Source organism: Hemiscyllium ocellatum, chromosome 6 (assembly GCF_020745735.1).
Source record: "Hemiscyllium ocellatum isolate sHemOce1 chromosome 6, sHemOce1.pat.X.cur, whole genome shotgun sequence".
Taxonomy (NCBI): domain Eukaryota; kingdom Metazoa; phylum Chordata; class Chondrichthyes; order Orectolobiformes; family Hemiscylliidae; genus Hemiscyllium; species Hemiscyllium ocellatum.
The window spans coordinates 12,973,907-12,995,048 of record NC_083406.1 but is presented as its reverse complement, the minus strand read 5'-3'; the positions used below and the strand labels follow the sequence as shown (position 1 = coordinate 12,995,048).

The window sequence follows — 21,142 nt, the reverse complement described above, 5'->3', positions numbered from 1 at the left end:
GAGCCAAGCCGGCTGAGATAAAAGGTAGGGAGGAGGGACTAGGGGGAGGGGCGATGGAGGTGGGATAGGTGGAAGGAGGTCAAGGTGAGGGTGATAGGCCGGAGTGGGGTGGGGGCGGAGAGGTCAGGAAGAGGATTGCAGGTTAGGAGGGCGGTGCTGAGTTGAGGGAACCGACTGAGACAAGGTGGGGGGAGGGGAAATGAGGAAGCTGGAGAAATCTGAATTCATACCTTGTGGTTGGAGGGTTCCCAGGCGGAAGATGAGGCGCTCCTCCTCCAGCCGTCGTGTAGTTGTGTTCTGCCGGTGGAGGAGTCCAAGGACCTGCATGTCCTCGGTGGAGTGGGAGGGGGAGTTAAAGTGTTGAGCCACGGGGTGATTGGGTTGGTTGGTTCGGGCGGCCCAGAGGTGTTCTCTGAAGCGTTCCGCAAGTAAGCGGCCTGTCTCACCAATATAGAGGAGGCCACATCGGGTGCAGCGGATGCAATAGATGATGTGTGTGGAGGTACAGGTGAACTTGTGGCGGATATGGAAGGATCCCTTGGGGCCTTGGAGGGAAGTGAGTGTGGAGGTGTGGGCGCAAGTTTTACATTTCCTGCGGTTGCAGGGGAAGGTGCCGGGGGTGGAGGTTGGGTTGGTGGGGGGTGTGGATCTGACAAGGGAGTCACGAAGGGAGTGGTCCTTGCGGAACGCTGATAGGGGAGGGGAGGGAAATATATCCTTGGTGGTGGGGTCCGTTTGGAGGTGGCGGAAATGGCGGCGGATAATACATGATCATTAACACACAACTGGGGAATTAGGCCAAACATGTTACATGCTGCCATAGGGAAAACTGTTATCCTTTTCTTGCTGTGGAAGACAGTCAGTTTATTTAGCTCTAAGATGTCAGCAAACATCACAAATCATTCCAAATAAAATCCCGTTCTGTGCAGACAAATAACATCACAACACAGAGTGAAGCTTGTTACCATCAATATTTATTGATTAACATTTTTCAAGAAATGCTTAACACATGCACCTACTCTGGATAAATCTCAGCACAGTTAGAGCTCATTGAGCTGTGGCTATATTGTGCTTTGTAATGAGCAGAAGGCATTCCATGTTGTCAGGGTGGATTGATTGGTAATGACATGCTTTCTGAGCTCGCACAGTCTACTTTGAATTAATCATGCAGTTGAAAATATTTGACGTCTTTTGTATCCTTCAGTTCTTTGGAATTATTTGTACGTGGCTTGCTGTTGAAGGTAAACGCTCGTTTGTCGCAGGTAATCCATATAGCTTTTGATATGTTCCCTACAGAAGACAGTTGAAATGAAGGTTTAGGCAGACAACAGTGGTTGTGTTAGCACAAATCTTTCTGAAGGCAAAGAAAGAGTTTTCCAAACAAGCTACAATGACAATATTCAGATAAAATAGGAATCAATATTGCAACGTATTGCATATTTTCTCCAGGTATATTCTGGCATTTGCTACTCACTCCATTTCCTAACAAATATACTACAGCAAAATAAATCTTTACACCAGGCTTTGAATTTTCTGAAGCTTTTGTGATTTTGCTTAAGTAGATTGCATTTCAGAAACTCACAGGCCTGGTTTCTTGACTATGTAGACCTCACCTAAATATTCCAGTGCAGAAATCTGCCTGACATGACCTGAGGAATGAATTGATTCCTTTGGAGGAAGATAGCTGTCAGACTGACTCTGTGCTCAAAAGATAACATGTGGACAGGGGTTATTGCAATATTAATGCCGGTTGTTAAGAGAACGTGCAAAGAAGGAGGATTTTTAAAGTAATGCAAGCTGCAGAAATGATGCACAGGGGACACTTTGGCAAATTAGACGTGGAGAAAATTTTAATCTGAACAGTGCAGCAACTTAACGTTCAATAGAGGAAAAAGTTTGAAATGAAACACCCTATACTACTCAGAATCCTAATTCCACCCTCACTCCTAGAGAGTACACCTCGAGATGGCAGGAAGATTTGAAGACTCTTCTTATCCCACAGCTTTGTGAATACAACTTTCATCGGGGCCATCCGAAACAGACAACTTTGAAAGGCGGGAGTCACCAGGAGAAGTTCACTGCTTCTGCTAATCGGGATATGAATCTAACTTCCACTACACAAAGGTGTCCCTAATTATAAAAAATAACAACCCAGAGGTTAGATGCAAAAGCAAAATGCCACAAATGTTGAAAATCTGAAATGAGAAGAAAAATGTTGTGGTTCTGTCGCTGAGCTGGGAATTTGTGTTGCAGACGTTTCGTCCCCTGTCTAGGTGACATCCTCAGTGCTTGGGAGCCTCCTATGATGTTTCCTCCGGCATTTATAGTGCACTATAAATGCCGGAGGAAACATCACAGAAGCGCTTCACAGGAGGCTCCCAAGCACTGAGGATGTCACCTAGACAGGGGACGAAACGTCTGCAACACAAATTCCCAGCTCAGCGAACATAACAACAACAACGAGCACCCGAGCTACAAATCTTCTCACAAACTTTAAGAAGAAAAATACTAGAAAACTTCAGCAGGTCTTTATGGAGCAAAACAGAGCTGAAGTTTGAGGCTTTTCCATGGTTCTACCTGCTCCCACCATAGTTTGATCGGATTAAAAACTCTTGCATTTTTATTTTTCTTCAGCTCTGGATGAACGGTCGATGATTAAATGCGATTCCTCACCATCAGTGCTGCTTGGAATGCTCATCTCTTTCAGCACTTTTCATGATTATATAAGAGATGATCTGTAGAAACTTATAGTTGTGGAGAGCCATGATCTACTGGATTGAGGCAAGTTTGTATTCAATTCAAAAGAGAGAGCAACAGCAGTGCCCACAGGCCAATAGGGTTATCTCTCCCAATCCCATCTTGCAGTCTCTAGCATCTTAAGTGGATAATCAATTACTTTCTAAATATAATTATGTTTTCTGCCTCTACCACCCTTTAAGGCAGAATTCAAGATGCCAACCACCCTCCAGGTGAAAATATAGCTTCTCAATTCCTTTGAATCTATTAATTACTTTAAATCCATGCCCTTCCTGAATTGACCTCTCTTCTATGGGAAGTAGATTCCTGCTATCCATTTTATTTGGGCCCCTATTAATTCCCATCATTTCTTAATCTAAAAGTTCATATGAATCTTCATATAAAACTTCATATGAAGTTCATGCCTTTGTGAAGTGGAGGATTAACTATACTTCATTCTAGTGGTACCTTCGGAGTACATGCATAAACAGTTGCATCATGAAGATGTTGGGACAAGTTGGAAGTGGTAGCTGACCATTTATAGTTTCACTGACATGTCCTCTCTTTCCATTCCTGTGTATGGTTATGTTCGATAAAACCTGTTCATGCTCACTCTCCTGAGTGAGACCTGATCTAACTGCAAACTATATATCAGTGCACGAGCGTAACTATGCAAAACAATTGATCAGCTCTGCATTTCAATTTAACACGCATTATCAGATCTTTAAGTTCACCTCTATGCAAAATTCAGAAACAGCATCAACCTTGAAGCTGATGACATCTGAGCTGTTTATTCTCATCACTCACGTTTTACTCGATTGAATGATTTAACTTCCCAAGTTAGACAGCTATTGCAGATAGCATTAGGAAATAGGTTTTTGTTTGCAAAAGGACAGTCATCATCTTGTTTATAACTTTTGGACATAATTTTAAGATTTTTGTCCTGCGGCTCCACTTATCTGATGTTGGTGGTGTCATAACCACGAGGCACAGGAGGTTTTCGCCTACTTAATTCATATACCCATGTCGTTGTATTGTATGGGGCCAGGCCACAAAGCTTGGAAGAAATAAAGGACAATTTCCCAACTTTACATTCAGTGACTGCGGAAATGCGCCTCACAAGATCTTATGGAATTCATTATGGGATACACTATAAAATTTAGTTGAATAATCAACTTTTTTTTTGAAGTCAGTGCTTTCTAGTATCTCAGCTTCCTGGAATTGCTGCCTTTTGCAGCTAGAAATTAAAATGTCAGGCTTGATCAGGCCAACTAGCCTCATTACAAGTAGCGTGCGCACTGCTGGCACAAAGCTGCTCTCCTTGCACAAGCCCAGTGTATCTGCTTTGCTTGATGTAAATATGATGCATTTTTTTAAGTGTTTAGTCCGCATTCCCATTGACTTTAGCTTACCATTCACAACAGGCTATTTCTTTTTAACACAATATTTACATAAAACAACTGATCCAGTACTTACTGCACAACAGATGGATCTGATGCAAAGCCGATCGAACTTAATCCTATGTAGTACTGCGCTGTGTCCCTTAATGACGTCCAGTATTCACTTGCCTAAATAATATTAAACACATTCAGCCAAAAAATGGACAATGGAAAAATGGACAGTAAAGTGAATGATATAATGCCATCTAGTTTTAAGGGAATAAGATACATTTTTAAAGATTATTTTGTACTTTTTTTCACTATTACAGATCCGCTTGGTTGTGTATATTTGCCTGGGGGGAGACCCAGGCTAAAATCAAAAATGTGGGAGAGAGGCAAAACCCGGGTAAAACCAGAACTAATTGGGAACCTGAAGGAGATTGAAAGTGTGACCGCTAATATACCAGGGGTGAGTGCAATCCTGCAGGGGAGACAGCAATGACCAGGGTAAGCCAGGTCTGAATCTACAGTGCAAAGGGGAAAGACTCCAGATTAATCTGGACCTGGTTACTTTAGCTTGGAATGATCACTGAATGGACACGTAGTTTAGATATTTCCTAACCAACCAGCTTAGAGGCATTATTAAACACCTCGGGACTATTTGGGACTTAAAATCTCGGTGAGGGTGCAGAATGTACTCAAGGTGGAGAGGACCCAGCAGGAGGTCATTGTACAAATTGGAACCAAAGACATAGGAAGGGATAAGGATAAGATTCTGAAGGGAGAATACAGAAAGTTAGGCAGGAATTTAAAAAGGAGGTCCTTGAGAGTAGTAATATCTGGATTATTCCCGGTGCTACGAACTAGTGAGGGTAGGAATAGGAGGATAGAGCAGGTGGATGCATGGCTGAGGAGCTGGTGTATGGGAGAAGGATTCACATTTTTGGATCATTGCACTCTTTTCTGTGGTAGAAGTGACCTGTACAAGAAGGACGGATTGCACTTGAATTGGAAGGGGACAATATACTGACAGGGAGATTTGCTAGAGCTGCTTCGGAGGATTTAAACTAGTAAGGTGGGGGTGGTGGGTCCCAGGAAGACAGTGAGGAAAGAGGTCAATCTGAGACTGGTACAGTTGAGAAACGGAGTGACTCAAACAGTCAGGGCAAGCAGGGACAAAGCAAAGAACAAGGTAGGATTGATCAATTAATCTGCATTTATTTCAATGCGAGAGGCCTAACCGGGAAGGCAGATTAACTCAGGGCATGGTTAGGAACATGGGACTGGGACATCATATCAATTACACAGACATGGCTCAGGAATGGGCAGGACTGGTAGCTTAATGTTCCAGGGTACAAATAGGAAGGACTGAAAGGGAGGCAAGAAATGAGGGGGAGTGGTGTTTTTGATAAGGGATAGCATTACGGTTGTACTAAGGGAGGATATTCCCAGAAATACATCCAGGGAAGTTATTTGGGTGGAACTGAGAAATAAGAAAGGGATGATCACCTTATTGGGATTGTATTATAGACACCTTAATAGTCAAAGAGAAATTTAGAAACAAATTTGTATGGAGATTTCTGTTATCTGTAAGAATAATAGGGTGGTCATGGGAGGGGATTTTTTTCTTTCCAAACATAGACTGGGACTGCCATAGCGTTAAGGGTTTAGATGGAGAGGAATTTGCTAAGTGTGTACAAGAACATTTTCTGATTAAGTATGTGAATGTACCTATTAGAGAAGGTGCAAAACCTGACCTATTCTTGGATAATAAGGCAGGGCAGGTGACTGAGGTGTCAGTGGGGGAGCACTTTAGGGCCAGCGACCATAATTCTATTTGTTTAAAAATAATAATGGGAAAGGATAGACTGGATCTAAAAGTCGAGGTTCTGAACTGGAGGAAGGCTTATTTGACGATATTAGGTAAGAACCTTCACAGGCTGATTGGGGGCCGATGTTCGCAGGTAAAGGGACGGTTGGAAAATGGGAAGCCTTCAGAAATGAGATAATGAGAGTCCAGAGAAAGTATATTCCTGTCAGGGTGAAAGGAAAGGCTAGTAGGTGTAGGGAATGCTGGATGACAAGAGACATTGAGGGTTTGGTTAAGAAAAAGAAGGAAGCATATGTTAGGTGTAGATCGAGTGAATCCTTAGAGGAGTATAAAGGCAGTAGGAGTATACTTAAGAGGTAAATCAGGAGGGTAAAATGAGGACATGAGATAGCTTTGGCAACTAGGGTTAAAAAAAATCCAAAGGATTTTTACAGATACATTAAGGACAAAAGGGTAACCAGGGAGAGAATAGAGCCCCTCAAAGAGTCGGGTCAGGCAGGGGTGGGTGACAGACGGGGGGACAGGTGGAGGAGCAGGCAGTGGTGGACAGTGGGTGGGCGAGGGGCAGTGTTGGGGGTGGATGGGGGAGCGGGCAGGGGGTGGGTGAGGGTGGATGGGATGGTGTTGTCGGGGGTGTGGGTGGATGGGGGCGGTGTTGGGGGTGGGCAGAGGGTGTGGGGTGGGGTGAATGGGGGAGCAGGCGGGGCTGGTATTGGGGGTGGACGAGGGGGTGGGCGGAGGGCAGTGTTGGGCGGGGTTAGGGCAGTGTTGGACAGGGTTGGGGTGGGGAGGGGCGGAGCCATGTGCACACTGTGCTACTTTTTGTCTCCTGAACAGGGAGCAGACTTAATAGAAAATTCCGATCACCAGAGGAAAGGCACTGAATCGATTAACCAAATAATCAATTATCCAAACAAAATTGTGCCCATCCATCATGTTCGGATATTCGAGATTCCCCTGTAGTTAGTAAGTTTACAGATTGGAGGTGTAGTGGACAGCAAAGAGGGTTACGTCAGATTACAACAGGATCTGGATCAGATGGGCCAATGGGCTGAGAAGTGGCAGATGGAGTTTAATTCAGATAAATGCAAGGTGCTGCACTTTGGGAAAGCAAATCTTAGCAGGAATTATGCATGTAATGGTAAGATCCTAAGGAGTGTCGCTGAACAAAGAGACCTTGGAGTGCAGGTTCATAGCTCCTTGAAAGTGGAGTCACAGGTAGATAGGATAATGAAGAAGGCATTGGGTATGCTTTCCTTTACTGGTCAGAGTACTGAGTACAGGTATTGGGAGGTCATGTTGCGGCTGTACAGGACATTGGTTAGGCCACTTTTGGAATATCGCGTGCAATTCTGGACTCCTTCCTATTGGAAAGATGTTGTGAAATTTGAAAGGGTTCAGAAAAGATTGACAATGAGGTTGCCAGGGTTGAAGGATTAGAGATATAGGGAGAGGCTGAACAGGCTGGGGCTGTTTTCCCTGGAGCAGTAGAGGCTGAGCGATGACCTGAGAAAGGTTTATTAAATCATGAGGGGCATGGATAGGGTAAATGGACAAAGTCTTTTCCCTGGGTTGGTGGAGTCCAGAACTAGTGGGCATAGGTTTAGGGTGAGAGGGGCAAGATATAAAAGAGCCCTAAGGGGCAAAGTTTTGACGTAGAGCATGGTGCATGTGTGGATTGAGCTGCCAGAGGAAGTGGTAGAGGCTGGGACAATTTCAACATTTAAAAGGCATCTGGATGGGTATATGAATAGGAAGGGTTTGGAGAGGTGCTGGCAGGTGAGACTAGTTTGGGTTGGGATTTCTGGTTGGCATGGATGAGTTGGACAGAAGGGTCTGTTTCCGTGCTGTGCATCCTTATGACTCTATGACACTACTGGCCTACCGTTAGGAACACTACTACAACAATCCCATCAAGTGGTTTATTAAATACTAAATAATGTCCTCCATATGACAGATGACACTTTCAAGGTCCTGCAGAATGTTACTTATTGCTCTTTGGATAATTTCCACTGCTGATACCCCAACATTGGAATTAGGAAGATAGTAACAGGAATAGGCCATTCAGCTCACTGAGCCTGCCTGGCCATTCAATATGATCATGGCTGATTGACCACTCAGCCTTTTCCCCACTCCATCCCCATAACCTTGTATGCCACTTGTAATCAAAAATCTATTAATGTCTACCTTAAAAATACTCAAAGACAGAGCTTCCACAGTCCTCTGAGGCAGAAAATTCTAAAAGTACTGCTTCCAAAGCTTCCAATTATTCCAAATGGTAAGCAATTGAAATAAAGCCAAATAATGAAGACCATTGGTAATTCTGTCATCTCATTCAAAGACACCTACCAGAAGAGCATGTTGGCAACCTATTGTGTAACCAGGATATCTTTGGGAGAAATTTGCCAAGCTTTCATTCACCAAAAGTATTGAAAGACCTTCCTTTGCTATGGCCTTATTAAGTTGACTTAAGCCCGCAAGTAAACAAAGTCCTGTTAAGTTTGGGAACTATCATAATTTCAGATACACGACTCTGGAGGCTTGGTGACAGAAGTAATGACTCCCATCCTGGTCATCTCTTCCAGTTGTAGTTCGAACTGGAAACAGCAAGGACTGCAGATGCTGGAAGGCAGAGTCAGTAGACGTGAAGCTGGAAGAGCACAGAAGCTCAGGCAGCATCCGAGGAGCAGGAAAGTCAACATTTTGGGCCTAAATCCTGATGAAGGGTTTCAGCCTGAAACACTGACTTTCCCGCTCCTCAGATGCTTTGTGAATTGCTGTGCTGTCCAGCTTCACATCTCCTGACTCTGTAGTTAGAACTGTTTCATTTATGAGTGTGGTATCTTGTGAGGTCTGAAAAAAACTCAAGTTTAGCATTTTATCACAAAATAATGCTATGTGCAACTTTCCCAGACCAGTAAATCATTTGGGAAGGTTTTTCTTGCTCATTGATGTTGTTGACTTTCCTGGTAAGATTGATGTCTGTACAAGATCTTGTACTTAAAAGAGAGAATTTCTGATTCTGTATAATATATAATGTTTCAAAAATTCACTTTCCCCTTTACTAGATGACACTTGAGACTTTCTCTTTACACTTAGCTTGATCCCTTTTGGACTTTGTAATTGGGTTTCCATTGGCTCAGTCAATATGTTGTTAACCAGGATTCATTGTCTTATCTTTAAAGTTGATGGTATATCCACTGCTATTTTTATATCTGTGTTCTACGGTACATCATTGGGGTCAAGGATCTCACCAGAAAAAAAAAGTTCCTCTTCTGGTGGATATTATTCAACTTCATTGGTATCTCTATGATAGCTCTTTGAAACCTGAAAAGGTAGAAGTTTCTCTCCAGTACAAATTCTGAAAATGATCAAGTCCCTACAGTGTGAAAGCAGGCCATCAAGTCCACACCAACTCACTGAAGTGCATCCCACCAAGATTCACCCTCCTGCCCTAACCTGTGACCCTGCATTTCGCACAGCCAATGCACATAACCTGCACATCTTTGGTCTGTGGGAGGATATTGGATCACCAGGAGCAAACCCACACAGACACAGGGAGAGTGTGCAAACTCTACACTGACAGTCACCCGAGACTGGAACTGTACCCAGGTCCCTGGCGCTGTGAGGCAGCAGTGCTAACCATTAAACCACTATGCCACCCAAAATGATAGATTTTTCTTTGTAAAAGTATTCTGCAAAGTTTACAGGATTCTATTCATGTGAGACTGTGAGACTTCTTTTATACTCGTGTGTTTAAGGAATATTATGGCCGAAAACTGTAGGTTTTCTGAGCCAAGATTTCTCTTCGCCAGTTATATTACTCTGTTCTGACTAAGGATTTTGTTTGTCTCAGCAGTTATATTACTTTTCCTAAGGTGTGGTCTTCTTTAGATTGTAATAAGTCTGATAGAGATTTGTCAGCAACACCAACAGCAATGTGGTCTCCCATTAATGATGTGTTTTGGTCTTCATAATTACATCCTTCAGACATCATCAATAAACTGATTTACTGGTTCACCCAGTCACTAGATTCTTCTTTAGATATTTTCCTTTCCAGAGTTCAATTTCTCCTTAGATTAAAATGGCTGTTGAAGGCTTTTACAACTTATTCAGTGTACTAGAGGTCTCACCAATGCCCTGTCTTGCAATAACTTTGTCTGCTACCTATTCAATGGAGCAAAGCAAGTTCAACACTGTCCAAGACTTACTGTCCAATCCTGAAGCAATTCACAACCTCATTATTTTTTCTCACCAAAGTGCTCACAACAGGGATGCTCTCAGGGTCCATAGTCTTTCCTGCATCTAGGGTGTTCAGTAATTTCTTTATATCACATGGAGTGAATTGAATTGTCTGAAGGTTGGTATCTCTAATGAGGGGGACACCAGGAAGAGTATGAGATGTATCATGCGATGACTTATATGCTAAAATTCCTGATTATCCTATCTTTTACTATGAATACATTAAAGTATTATGGTAAGTACCTAATTTTGTCTTTGAATGACAAGTTGACAGATTTGCATTAAAACTATGATTTAATTATAGTTTTTTTTACTTGTATTGTGATTATTTTCTGGCTGTCATCAGCCCAAATCAGAAAGTGTCTAATTTTTTTATGTTAATTCACATAGTTAAAATAAAATGGAGTGTACTTTTGCTTTTCACATATTCCAAAGTGCAACACCACACTGCAGGGAGTAATGTCTTTAAGTAACAATTCAAGTTATAACAGGCAAATCTGTATCAGGCAAACGGCACTGTTGATATGAAGACCATCTGGTTGTGAAATGAGGCTTCCTGCAGTTCATGGCTTTGGGTCCATGTGGACTCATTTGTAATGTACTATCATTCAATGTCTCAACCATACCATGTGGAAGAATATCCTGACAATGAAAAGTCACACATTGATTGCTGGTTCATACTAAGGATGCCCATGACCTACCGCCTACTTGTGAAGGTGTGATTCCTGACACCTATTATTACGAAACAGCATTGCAAAATGATGTTCACCATTTCAACACAGTTACTTAATTGGTAGTTAAAAGCATTCCTAGTGAGAGATCGAAATGGAGCTGAAGTCTTTAAAAAGCAGTAATGCATCAACTATGACACAAGGGTTGCCCAAGTGACATCTAGAATATTAATAGTATCTAATTAATTATAGTGACTACAATTAATAATGCTCAGCAGCCAACAACAATGCTGCACATGTTGCTCACAGCTATTAATGAATTGTAAAATGGCTTTTGCACAATTTTCAGTTTTAACTATCATCTGCCCAATTGATTCATATCAGATGTTCACACAACTAAAAACAATTTGGATCAGTGGTAGATGCCCATTTCATTTGGGGCTCTGCTGTTTGCAGGAACTCAGAAAATTACAGTGGAGATCCACACCCAGGGATAATTTTTCAAACTGAAAGGTGTTGTAGAATCAAACAACTGCTGCACAGTAGGACAGAATGGTGACAGAGAATCAGCCGCCCATTTTACACTCCACTACATTAGTTTTTCGTTGAGTTATTATTGATGCAAAATGATTAATTGTAGTGTGTTCATCCCAAGCATCTCTTGCTGTGTGCAGATGAAAGCTTCTTTTGCGAAAAAAAGTACTAATTTAAGTCAAATAAAAAAGAACTTCTAGCAGTGCTCTAACCATTATCCAAGGGTGTTGGTTAGCGATGCCAACTGTATATGTTCGATTCCCATAATGGCCGAGATTACCATGATGGACTTTCCTTCTCAACCTCACCCCTTCACTTGAAACATGGTGACTCTCAGGTTAAACTATCACCAGGTCATCTCCCTCTAATAAGATGAGGATGAGCCAGTGTTGGACTGGGGTGAACAAAGTTAAAAATCACACAACAGCAGGTTATAGTCCAACAGGTTTATTTTGGAGCACTGCTCCTTTGTCAGGTTTCCAATTATTAATAAATCCCAGAACTCCTTTCAAGTCACAGTTCTGAGATGACTTAAGGCTTTATAGAAAAAGGTGACATCTTAGCTCAGACAATGCATGAAAGGTATGAGGTTAGAGGCTGTATCTATTCCTCTCATGCACTGAGTTGAAATGTCATCTTGTTTTTACAAGTTATCTCGTGACTGTGACTTGAAAGAAGTTCTGGGATTTACATATTAATGAATTGAAACCTGCAACCCATTCTAAAAGATGCAAGACTTAACAGCAATCTAGGTTTGTTCACTATATCGTATCAGTTGCATGACACTATGATCATGTGTTATAAATTCTGTGAATTATGATCCTGTACCACTAGCTACCTCACAAAGGAGCAGTGCTCCGAAAGCTAGTGTTTCCAAATGAGCCTGTTGGACTAAAACCTGCTGTTGTGTGATTTTTTAACTTTAATAAGATAGCAGCCCTATGATCCATCAGGACTATGATGGATTTCCTTTTAATCATAATCCAGAGACTCTGATGATATCTCTTCACAGCTTCCTGTCTTTGCAAATGACGTGCAGTGGACTAAATACCTAAATGCCTTATGTAGTGCTCAAAAATGTTCGAGAAAAGGCTAGAACCTTAGTCTGCTTGTATTTCTATTGGTAGCCAATACTGTGAAAAAAACTAGTTAATCTTTTTTAATGATGAAGGTTTTCTTATTACCTGACACCTCTGGCATATTTTACAGAACTGCCCAACATTCTTATGAAATCTTGACCAGGTCAAATACCTGTGATTCACTGCTTGGGTTTTCTGCATGTCGACATGTCCTGACATTGGACCTTCATGCTCTCTTCACCAAATCTCTTTACAATACCTGGCTGGTACCACCAACTGATCAATAACTGTCCGTTCCTCATCTGAAGGGTTTGAGAGGATGTCTTCTTCATCAGAACTCTGTTTTGATTTCAGAACTCCTTCAGTATTCCATGTGAGCTGCCTATATCAACTTAAAACACAGAAGGTTGGAGCAGGAGGAGGCCTTTAAATTGTGTGATTTCTCAACCCCCTTCTTCTTCCTCTTGTCTCTCTTAATGGGGCTGTACAAAAGGAGCCACCTTGAACATCCCTCACCCCTGTAGTGTGTGCGGGGCAAGCTTTGATAGAACTAGCCTCAACATCCCTCCTTACCATCCACCAATGCAGGCACATTCAGTGCATGAGCCCATAGTCTTGGTTAGACTGGGGAGCACTGGATGAGCAGCACATTACGGCAGGCAGGAGGAGAGGGAGAGAGTGAAGCAAAGAGATATGGCCAGTCCCACTCAGAAGATGGATGACAAACCCAGGCCTGCTCCACTGAGTGAAACTGGTAGGTCTTGGGTACCACAGACTTCAGCAGCAGAGGCAAGAAAATTCTGGACTGTCAGAGATCATGGGCATCACAGAATCTGGAACTTTGATGAAGAATTCCATACACTGCTCCATTCTGGTTTTGGGATTCAAGCACAAAATGACTATCCTTTTGAAGACCCATATGCTGCACCTGTACAGTGTCCACTGTGGCCACAACACAAAACAAAAGCACTTCAAAATAAGCATTTCAACTCGGGCTGAATTTTCAAACTGTGCACGTATCACACTATCACCTTCTTTATACTTACCTTCCAAGTGCCTTTTCTCGCCCAAGTGCTCCTGAATAGTGCTGCTTCAGTAATTGTAGAATGGCTGGTGCATTGCAGCAGGGGAGATTTCAGATGGTTTCATAAAAACGTTGAGCAACTCTATTCCCAGACAGTCCAGCTTCAAACTGCAGCCCTTCAGCAACGACAGCACCCACCCTGGCTGGATGGTTGGCAGACAGAAACACAAGCAGAATGGCAATGGTAGGAGGTAAATACTGACATACCTGAGAGAAGGCAGCAGACAAACACTGCCACTGCCCAATGCGCAAATGTCAGCAACCCGAGTAATCTGTCGGAGGATGGATTGCTGGACTACTGTGCATGATAGCAGTTTGATTTACTATCACAAGAACAAGATGTTGGGTGATCTTGGAAATAACATCAGCCATTGACACTGGATCAGGGTTTGATTCACACGTGGGCTCATGGGGAACAGATTTCAATATATCTGCAAAGCTCTGTGCAAAGGTTGGTGCTCTTCCAAGTTTCTTGACCTTATTAGCATGTCAGAAAACCTGCACTCAATCTTTGAAACATTTCTTCTGTTGAAGGCCATCACAGCAACATCTCTTGCTGGGTTTTCCACAACAGGACGTCTGTGCAACCTCACCCTTCAAGGAACTGTTGTTTCTTTGTTCACCTACTCTCGGCACTGGTCACTCATTTTTAATGTCTCACAACGTGCAAATCTCAACTCAAAATCATACTCAAAATTACCCACAGCATCAGTATCTGAGATGATCACTGGGAATGTGAGAGCAAGAAACAGAATTTCATCTTCATCACTGTCTTGTTGTTCTGCCACTGCGTGGTGAAGTGGCCATTCTGGTCTATCTGAGAAAGGAAGGGTATTAGTGCTCAGTTGTGTTGAGGAGAGTAAAACATGAAACATATTCTAAATCAGACAAAATTGTGGGATGATGGGCAGATGCAATGGAAGAAGGAGGTTCACATATAAGGATCCAGTACATTCATTGGTTCCAGTCACACTGCTGATGATGACCTCAGTTAAGACGACTCTAATTATGGCAAGCACTGACCATACCATTTGAAGAAAGGATCACAATCATGCCTGTACCTGCCAATTACTATAAAGTATCACCTTATTTTGCAAGAGATAAGGACGTCTTTCATTGAACTTAATACAAACTGACTGGTTGATCCAGCTGTTAGCAGCTGTATCAGTGTTGGCAAGACGTGAGATATGGGTGTGAGTGAAGTGATGCTATGAACATTAGATGTGAGTTGTGGTTGATTGATGAATTATTGAAGTATGGTGCATTGAGTAATGTGAGGCATTGGTTAGTAGACTTTGCCATTGAAAAATATATTGACTGGTCTTGATTCTTTATGTAAGGTCTTTGATGTTCCATCAGTTCAGCATCCAGGGTCTAGACACTTATCATTGACCACCAAAGCTATCTGAGTTCCACTGACTTTGCAAAATTTGCCTGAAGAACCTTGACTGAATGAATGGTTTGTTACTTCCTCTCCACATTCTGCCTTAAAGTCTCTAATCCAGCATGGGAAAATCTTGGAGTCGATACTATCATGTTGTGCCATCCTTCTCCCTTTCCCAGTTGGAGCACCTTTCACAATACACCTCTGCTTAACTGGTCCAGGCAAGAATTAAGTAGTGTAGTTTAGTTTTAGCCCATTAAACAGTTCAAACCTTTAATTTAATTTCGACAAAAGATCATCAAACTGAAACTTTGTGTAATATCTTCCCAGCCTGATGAGAGCCGTGGTATGAAAGTTAGGAAAATCGGGTGAGATGTCCAGCCAGGAACTTCATGATGTCACAAACAAAAAAAAAGTCTCACTTTCCAACCAAGTGGTGAATTGCGAGATGAGAATTCTTGCTAGTGAGCAGTGAGAAATTATTTGCATGGACTATCACTCTCCACATCACTTGTTCAGATGTCCAGCTGCTCGGTCACATGTTTAAAACTCACATCAAAATTGTTTAAATTAACAGCTACAATGATGTCTGCATGCTCCCTGCTTCTCAGGCTGCATTTGCAGCTACTGTTTGTTTGGCCTCGAATACATCCTTGTCAGGAGGGCAAACTCAAATGGTTACTCCAAAAAATTCCCACTTCAAAAATGCCCATCATATTTTGCACTATGAGGTAATGTGAGAAAGACACCAGTTATTAACTACAGGAATAAGTTAGTAGAACATAAAAAGATATGTCAACCTGAAATAATTAAGCTTGGAATTTTTAATGTGCTCAGCAAAATTGTATAAATTATGTTTTCATTCCGTGTAAGATGAGTGTCTTTCAGATACCTCCCTGGATATAATTGAACAATTGTTACTAACATTACCCTACCCACCCAATCCTTTATTCTGTATGTTTAAGAGCAGGCTTTCTTTAGTAAGGCTGCCTGATGTTTGCACCATCAGAGTCATTCACATTTCCTCAAAATTCCAGGACATCAGCCACAAATAACACAACAAAATCCAAGAAAGAGCAATGGGATTAGAAAGGCTTCATGCAAAAGTCAAAATGAGAGAAATAATGTCACTTAAGAACTACATGAAGAACTACATATCACCTGCACGGGTTTAAACAATAAGGCTCTATGCTCATAGTCTGTTGTAAGGTGTATTCTGATTCTGTAATCAAAATGGGGAAACTGCATTCACAGGAAAAGTGAGTCAGACATAGGACAAATGCACTATTCAATATGATGCATTTACATGTGGATGCAATTGGTAAAGTTTTCCTCTTAATTTTGTGTGGATGCAAGGACACTGTGACAGGTACTTCAAAGCTTTCAAGCTTGATAGCTATCTGAACTCATTTTCATATTTCTTCAGTATACGGTGAACGTTTGCAAAGCTGTGAAAAGGTATTAATGCAAAGATTTTAAGAATTAGCCACTCAGAATGATTCCATCTTGTTCTATTCTCATTCAAGTGTGCTCTTTGTAAAAGCTAAAATAAATGTGATTCTGCAATCCATGTTGAGAGTGTAGCCTGATAATGGCAGAAATCGGAGAATTGAGGTTCACATCTCCACCTCAGGCCACGTTCAAAGACGACTCTCGGTAGAGAGGGTTAAATCAGTGAACCAGTCCATCTGCTTTCTCTTACTAAAGATTTTCCAAGTATTGGGAGTTTCATTTTTGAATCAGCAAGATTGTCAAGACAAAATGTCACCATTACTATATTTTTATTAAAAAATTATATCATTCAGAATATGATTGTCATTTAGCAAATCTGCTATTTCGCAAAGTGCTTAAACCATTCTAACATGTATCAAGAAAAGTAGGATGGACTGTGTCACTACCTAGTGGAAGTTAAGAGAAAGTTCAGCATGAACACAGGTTACTAAGGCCACAATACAGCAAGATCGATTCATTAACTTGCAGCTCTGTCTAACAACTCACTTCTTAAAGTGTGCCATTGCTAAATAATTATTTCGAACGACTGAAGGCAAATTAACAAGTTGTATTGACTTGCATCTTCTCATGAAGCACAAACAATGTTGTTGAAACTGGTTGCAAACAGTTCGATCAAAACGAATCTTAAATAGACTGTAATGTGAAGAAACATGACTGTTGTTAGCAAGTCAAAGAACTACCCAGTCCACCAACTTCTCTTGTAGGTATATGATAAAATTGATCATTAACAAACTACAGCAGTAAGTCTGTGAGACATGGAGGCTGGATTATACATTCAGGGCAGCTTTCTCATGCTTCAACTCAAATGTCAGGATCAAGCCTGCCTCAATTTTGCTGAAGAGCCCTATTTAATTACGATAAGGTAAGACTGCAGCGTTTCTCCCTTAGCAGGTCATGCCTCTTAGAGCTGCCAACTAATTAGGGGTAAGTCAGTTTGCAAGTACTGGTATCACCACCAGGAGTGGTGACCACTGCCGGCACAGCCGAAAGTCTCGAAGGAAGAGAAACTTTGTTATGTTATCATCTGGGAACTTACCATGGCTTTCTGTAAAGTCTCATGCAGGTGAGTGTGGAGGTATGTTGGATGGGGTGTGGGCGATTGGGGGAAATCTATGATGGAAGATCTGCAATGGGGCTCAAAAAGGAGGCAAGAACCCCTCCCCCTTTCTCAGAGGAGCACCTTGTAGAACTATCCTGCTGGGCTGGGAGTCAGTTACTGACTCTCCTACTTCCTGCTAAATGGCATAAGGACCTGAAGTCAGCTTGAATCTCAGGCAGTCTGCTTCCTCCAGCATGGAAGGAGGTTGAGGGGGGACTGGGAACAATGGGCACTCCACCTTATTTCATGGATCTATTTTCCACTGGTGGGTGTCCCATTGAATTCAGCCAATGATGCTGGAAAAACACACTCACATGGGATAACTGTCACATGTTTGGACACAGCATGTTATATCTCCAATTACTCATACGAAGATTATCGACATGAATTGGTCTTTATATTACTCTCATTCAAAACTTAACCTAACTGCAGTGACTGACTCAAGGGATCAAGCAAGCAGATAAATTCCTCCAGGCAGACAAACCTCCCACTCAAATCTCCCTCAGTGTGCCAAAGGACAGCCCATTGTATTGTGGGGGTGATTCTCTAAATGACTTAAGTTATTTCTTACAAACATACACAAATCATCCCAATTTCTGAAGAACATGTAGGTGAATTATCCTACTCAACCAGGTCAGAGTTCATCATAGCTGAAAATGTGTTGCTGGAAAAGCGCAGCAGGTCAGGCAGCATCCAAGGAACAGGAAATTTGACATTTCGGGCATCATCATATACAAGACTTACATGTTCTGCATGAGTGACTCCCCATACATTATTTGCACTGTTTGGGTCCCAGTATCCTTGCATTGTATTAGCTTGCCTTTTGTTCCGGATGAAGTGATGGGCTTCCTCATCAGTCAAAAACGGTGCAGCTGCAATTCCTGACAAACAGACAATAATGTTAATGTTAACTGTACAACAAGAGGCAAGGTGGTAGCATAGTGATACCATTACTGGAATAATAACCCAGAACCCGAGGCTCATGTTCTGGGGACATGAAGTTGAAACCCAACAAGGCAGATGGTGCAATTCAAATTCAATAAAAATCAAGAATTAAAAATTAGGTCATCTTAGTGGCAACCAGGTAATCATTGCTGATTGTTGTAAAACCCATCTGATACACCAATGTTCTTTAGGAAGGAAATCTTCTATCCTTACCTGATCTGACTTACACACAATCCACACTTAAACAATGTGGTTAACTCTGGGGAATTAGGGATGAAAGACAGATACTGGTCTAGCCAGTAATGTCCACATCCCATGAGGAATACAATAATATCTCTGGAAGACTTAAAACTATCTGATGTAGACAACTATTTCCACTTTGTGCTGAGGTAGCTAGTCTCAGCAAAGGCTAGACACGTGACGAATGGTTGAAATCATTTGCAACAAAATTATATGATTTCCAATCATGTGTGGAAACAGATACTGGATGAAAACTTGCAGCTGCAAATAGTTTGTTGTCATGTCCAATCTTGACTTTCCAAGAAAAAAACAACCCATTGAGACAAGGTTGAAGAATAAACAGTGCGAGGAAAAGTATAGCAAGAAGATTTCACTAACCTCAGGAACAAGATAGATAACAATAGAAGAGGGAATGGTGCAAATAAAGCACACTGGTCTCTGCCCTTATTTTCTGGTCTGCATCACTGCCATATCAGACAGCATCTTGTAACTAATACAGTTATATTTGTTGAACAATTTTCAGACTGATTATTCAAACTAAACTATGATATCCAAAGATCTATTCCACACTATATGCCAAAGATAGAAAGACTTCTATCCATCACTATATCATTGCACTACAAACTGGTGTCTCCCCAAGAACATACTTTACAGCATGGCTAGCAATAACAAGGTGTCCTGCAGCCCACTAGACTGTCCCACATGCAGGTTGGATTCATTGGGATGTCCAACAATACATTAACTTTGACTATAATTGTGCTGTTGGACTGAGTAGAATTACCTCAGAAGATTGACCTTCTAGTCCATGCACTCATTGCATTAACGTTACACAAGCTAATCTCCTCCTTGCTGTTATCATTAAATCCCTACAGTGTGGAAACAGGCCATTTGGCCCAACAAGTCCACATCGACCCTCAGAAGAGTAACCCATCCAGACCCGTTCCCCTACCCTACACAAATGCACATAACATACACATCCCTGAACACCATGGGCAATTTAGCATGGTCAATTTATGTATCCTGCACATCTTTGGACTGTGGGAGGAAACTGGAGCACCTAAAGGAAACCCACGCAGACACAGGAAGAATGCGCAAACTTTACACTGACAGTCGCCTGAGGCTGCAATTGAAACCGGATCCTTGATGTTGTGAGACAGCAGTGCTAACCATAGAGCCACCGTGCCTCCCACTGTTCTGGGATGTTGCCTTTCAAATGGCCATGTGTACTCAACTGGGCTTTCAGTGAAAGACTGGAGATGTTTTCTTCAGCGCGTAGAAGAACGTCCAGGTGAAGGATCCTCTCAAATCTTAGTAACCAGTTATGCCTCTTTGCCTTTCCTCAAGTGACAGTGAGATTAAGATTCTACAGGCTCCTCAGTACTTGGCTTAACCTGTCATCCTCCATGTCCCAACTTCAGTGGAGGAACCAGCAGGCTATGGGACAGAAAATGACAACTGAGTCCAAAGCTGTCCCCAGCCAATATACACACACACACACACACACTGCCCAAGTTAAGTGAATGCTGAGGTTTTACTGATACTGAGGTTTTCCTGATACCATGAATGCTGTCTTGGTTGTACTTCTGTTTGAATGCTGTTCCAGAATACTTAAAGCAGCTTAAATAAATAAGACATAAAACATAAAAAACAAACCTCTAACAGAGGCAGCAGTATTTTCAAAATGTGTTCCAAGTCTACAAAAAAGCAAGGAACCAACTAAATTTGTATGCACTTACAGTGCTAACTTTGTGAATTAAAATGACTAAAATACCATTGCACATTAGCTACAGAAATTTTAGAATTTCAATGACACATTTAAACAACAGCTTGTTTCTTGAAACCACTGTCTTATCGCATATACCACAGTGTTACAACTGATCTCCCAAAGCTAATTGTGTCTGAATTTAGTGCCACAAATGCTCTTTCCTTAACTAGTTTCCCTGACATCAGTTAATTCATCTTCATTGAAAGCACTTTTCTGTGCATTAGATGTTTGGGAGTAGCGGTCCTAATCCATTACTCAAACATATAACTTAAATTAATAGTTTAGTGTAGTACCAAGGGATTGCTGTATTTTCAGGTACAGTCTTTCACGTGAGATTCAAACTTAATTGATGATATCTTCACTTAGAAGTTTGAACATCAGGAATAGGTCATTTCCATATGAGCAATTGGAGACATAGCATTCTGTTTCCAACATGTGACAGTTATCACATCTACATATATTTTTGCAGCATCATTGGCCAAATTTTGTTGGACACCCATTGGTGCAAAAGCTAGTCAGTCAAATAACAAAATAGGGTGCAGTACCACTGACGTTGCCCAGTCAATCTCCTTCCGCTGGTGGGAGGGTAGATGATGAGTGGACTGTCTGAAACTAATTCTGGATCAGTGGTGCTGGAAGAG

General features: G+C 41.8%; 1 protein-coding gene across 2 annotated transcripts in view; it reads right to left on the bottom strand.

The window, feature by feature from the left end:
* Positions 1-952: 952 nt before the first annotated feature.
* LOC132816638 (uncharacterized protein C3orf85-like) overlaps positions 953-21,142 on the bottom strand; it is a 35,544-nt gene continuing 15,354 nt past the window's right edge. For both annotated transcript variants that reach the window (XM_060826462.1, XM_060826463.1), the window contains exons 3-5: positions 18,296-18,432; positions 4,213-4,304; positions 953-1,290 (exon numbers count right to left, since the gene is read on the bottom strand). In XM_060826462.1, the coding sequence (XP_060682445.1) occupies positions 1,215-1,290; positions 4,213-4,304; positions 18,296-18,432 (305 nt within the window). In that variant the 3' untranslated portion in view covers positions 953-1,214. The remainder of the gene's footprint in view (positions 1,291-4,212; positions 4,305-18,295; positions 18,433-21,142) is intronic.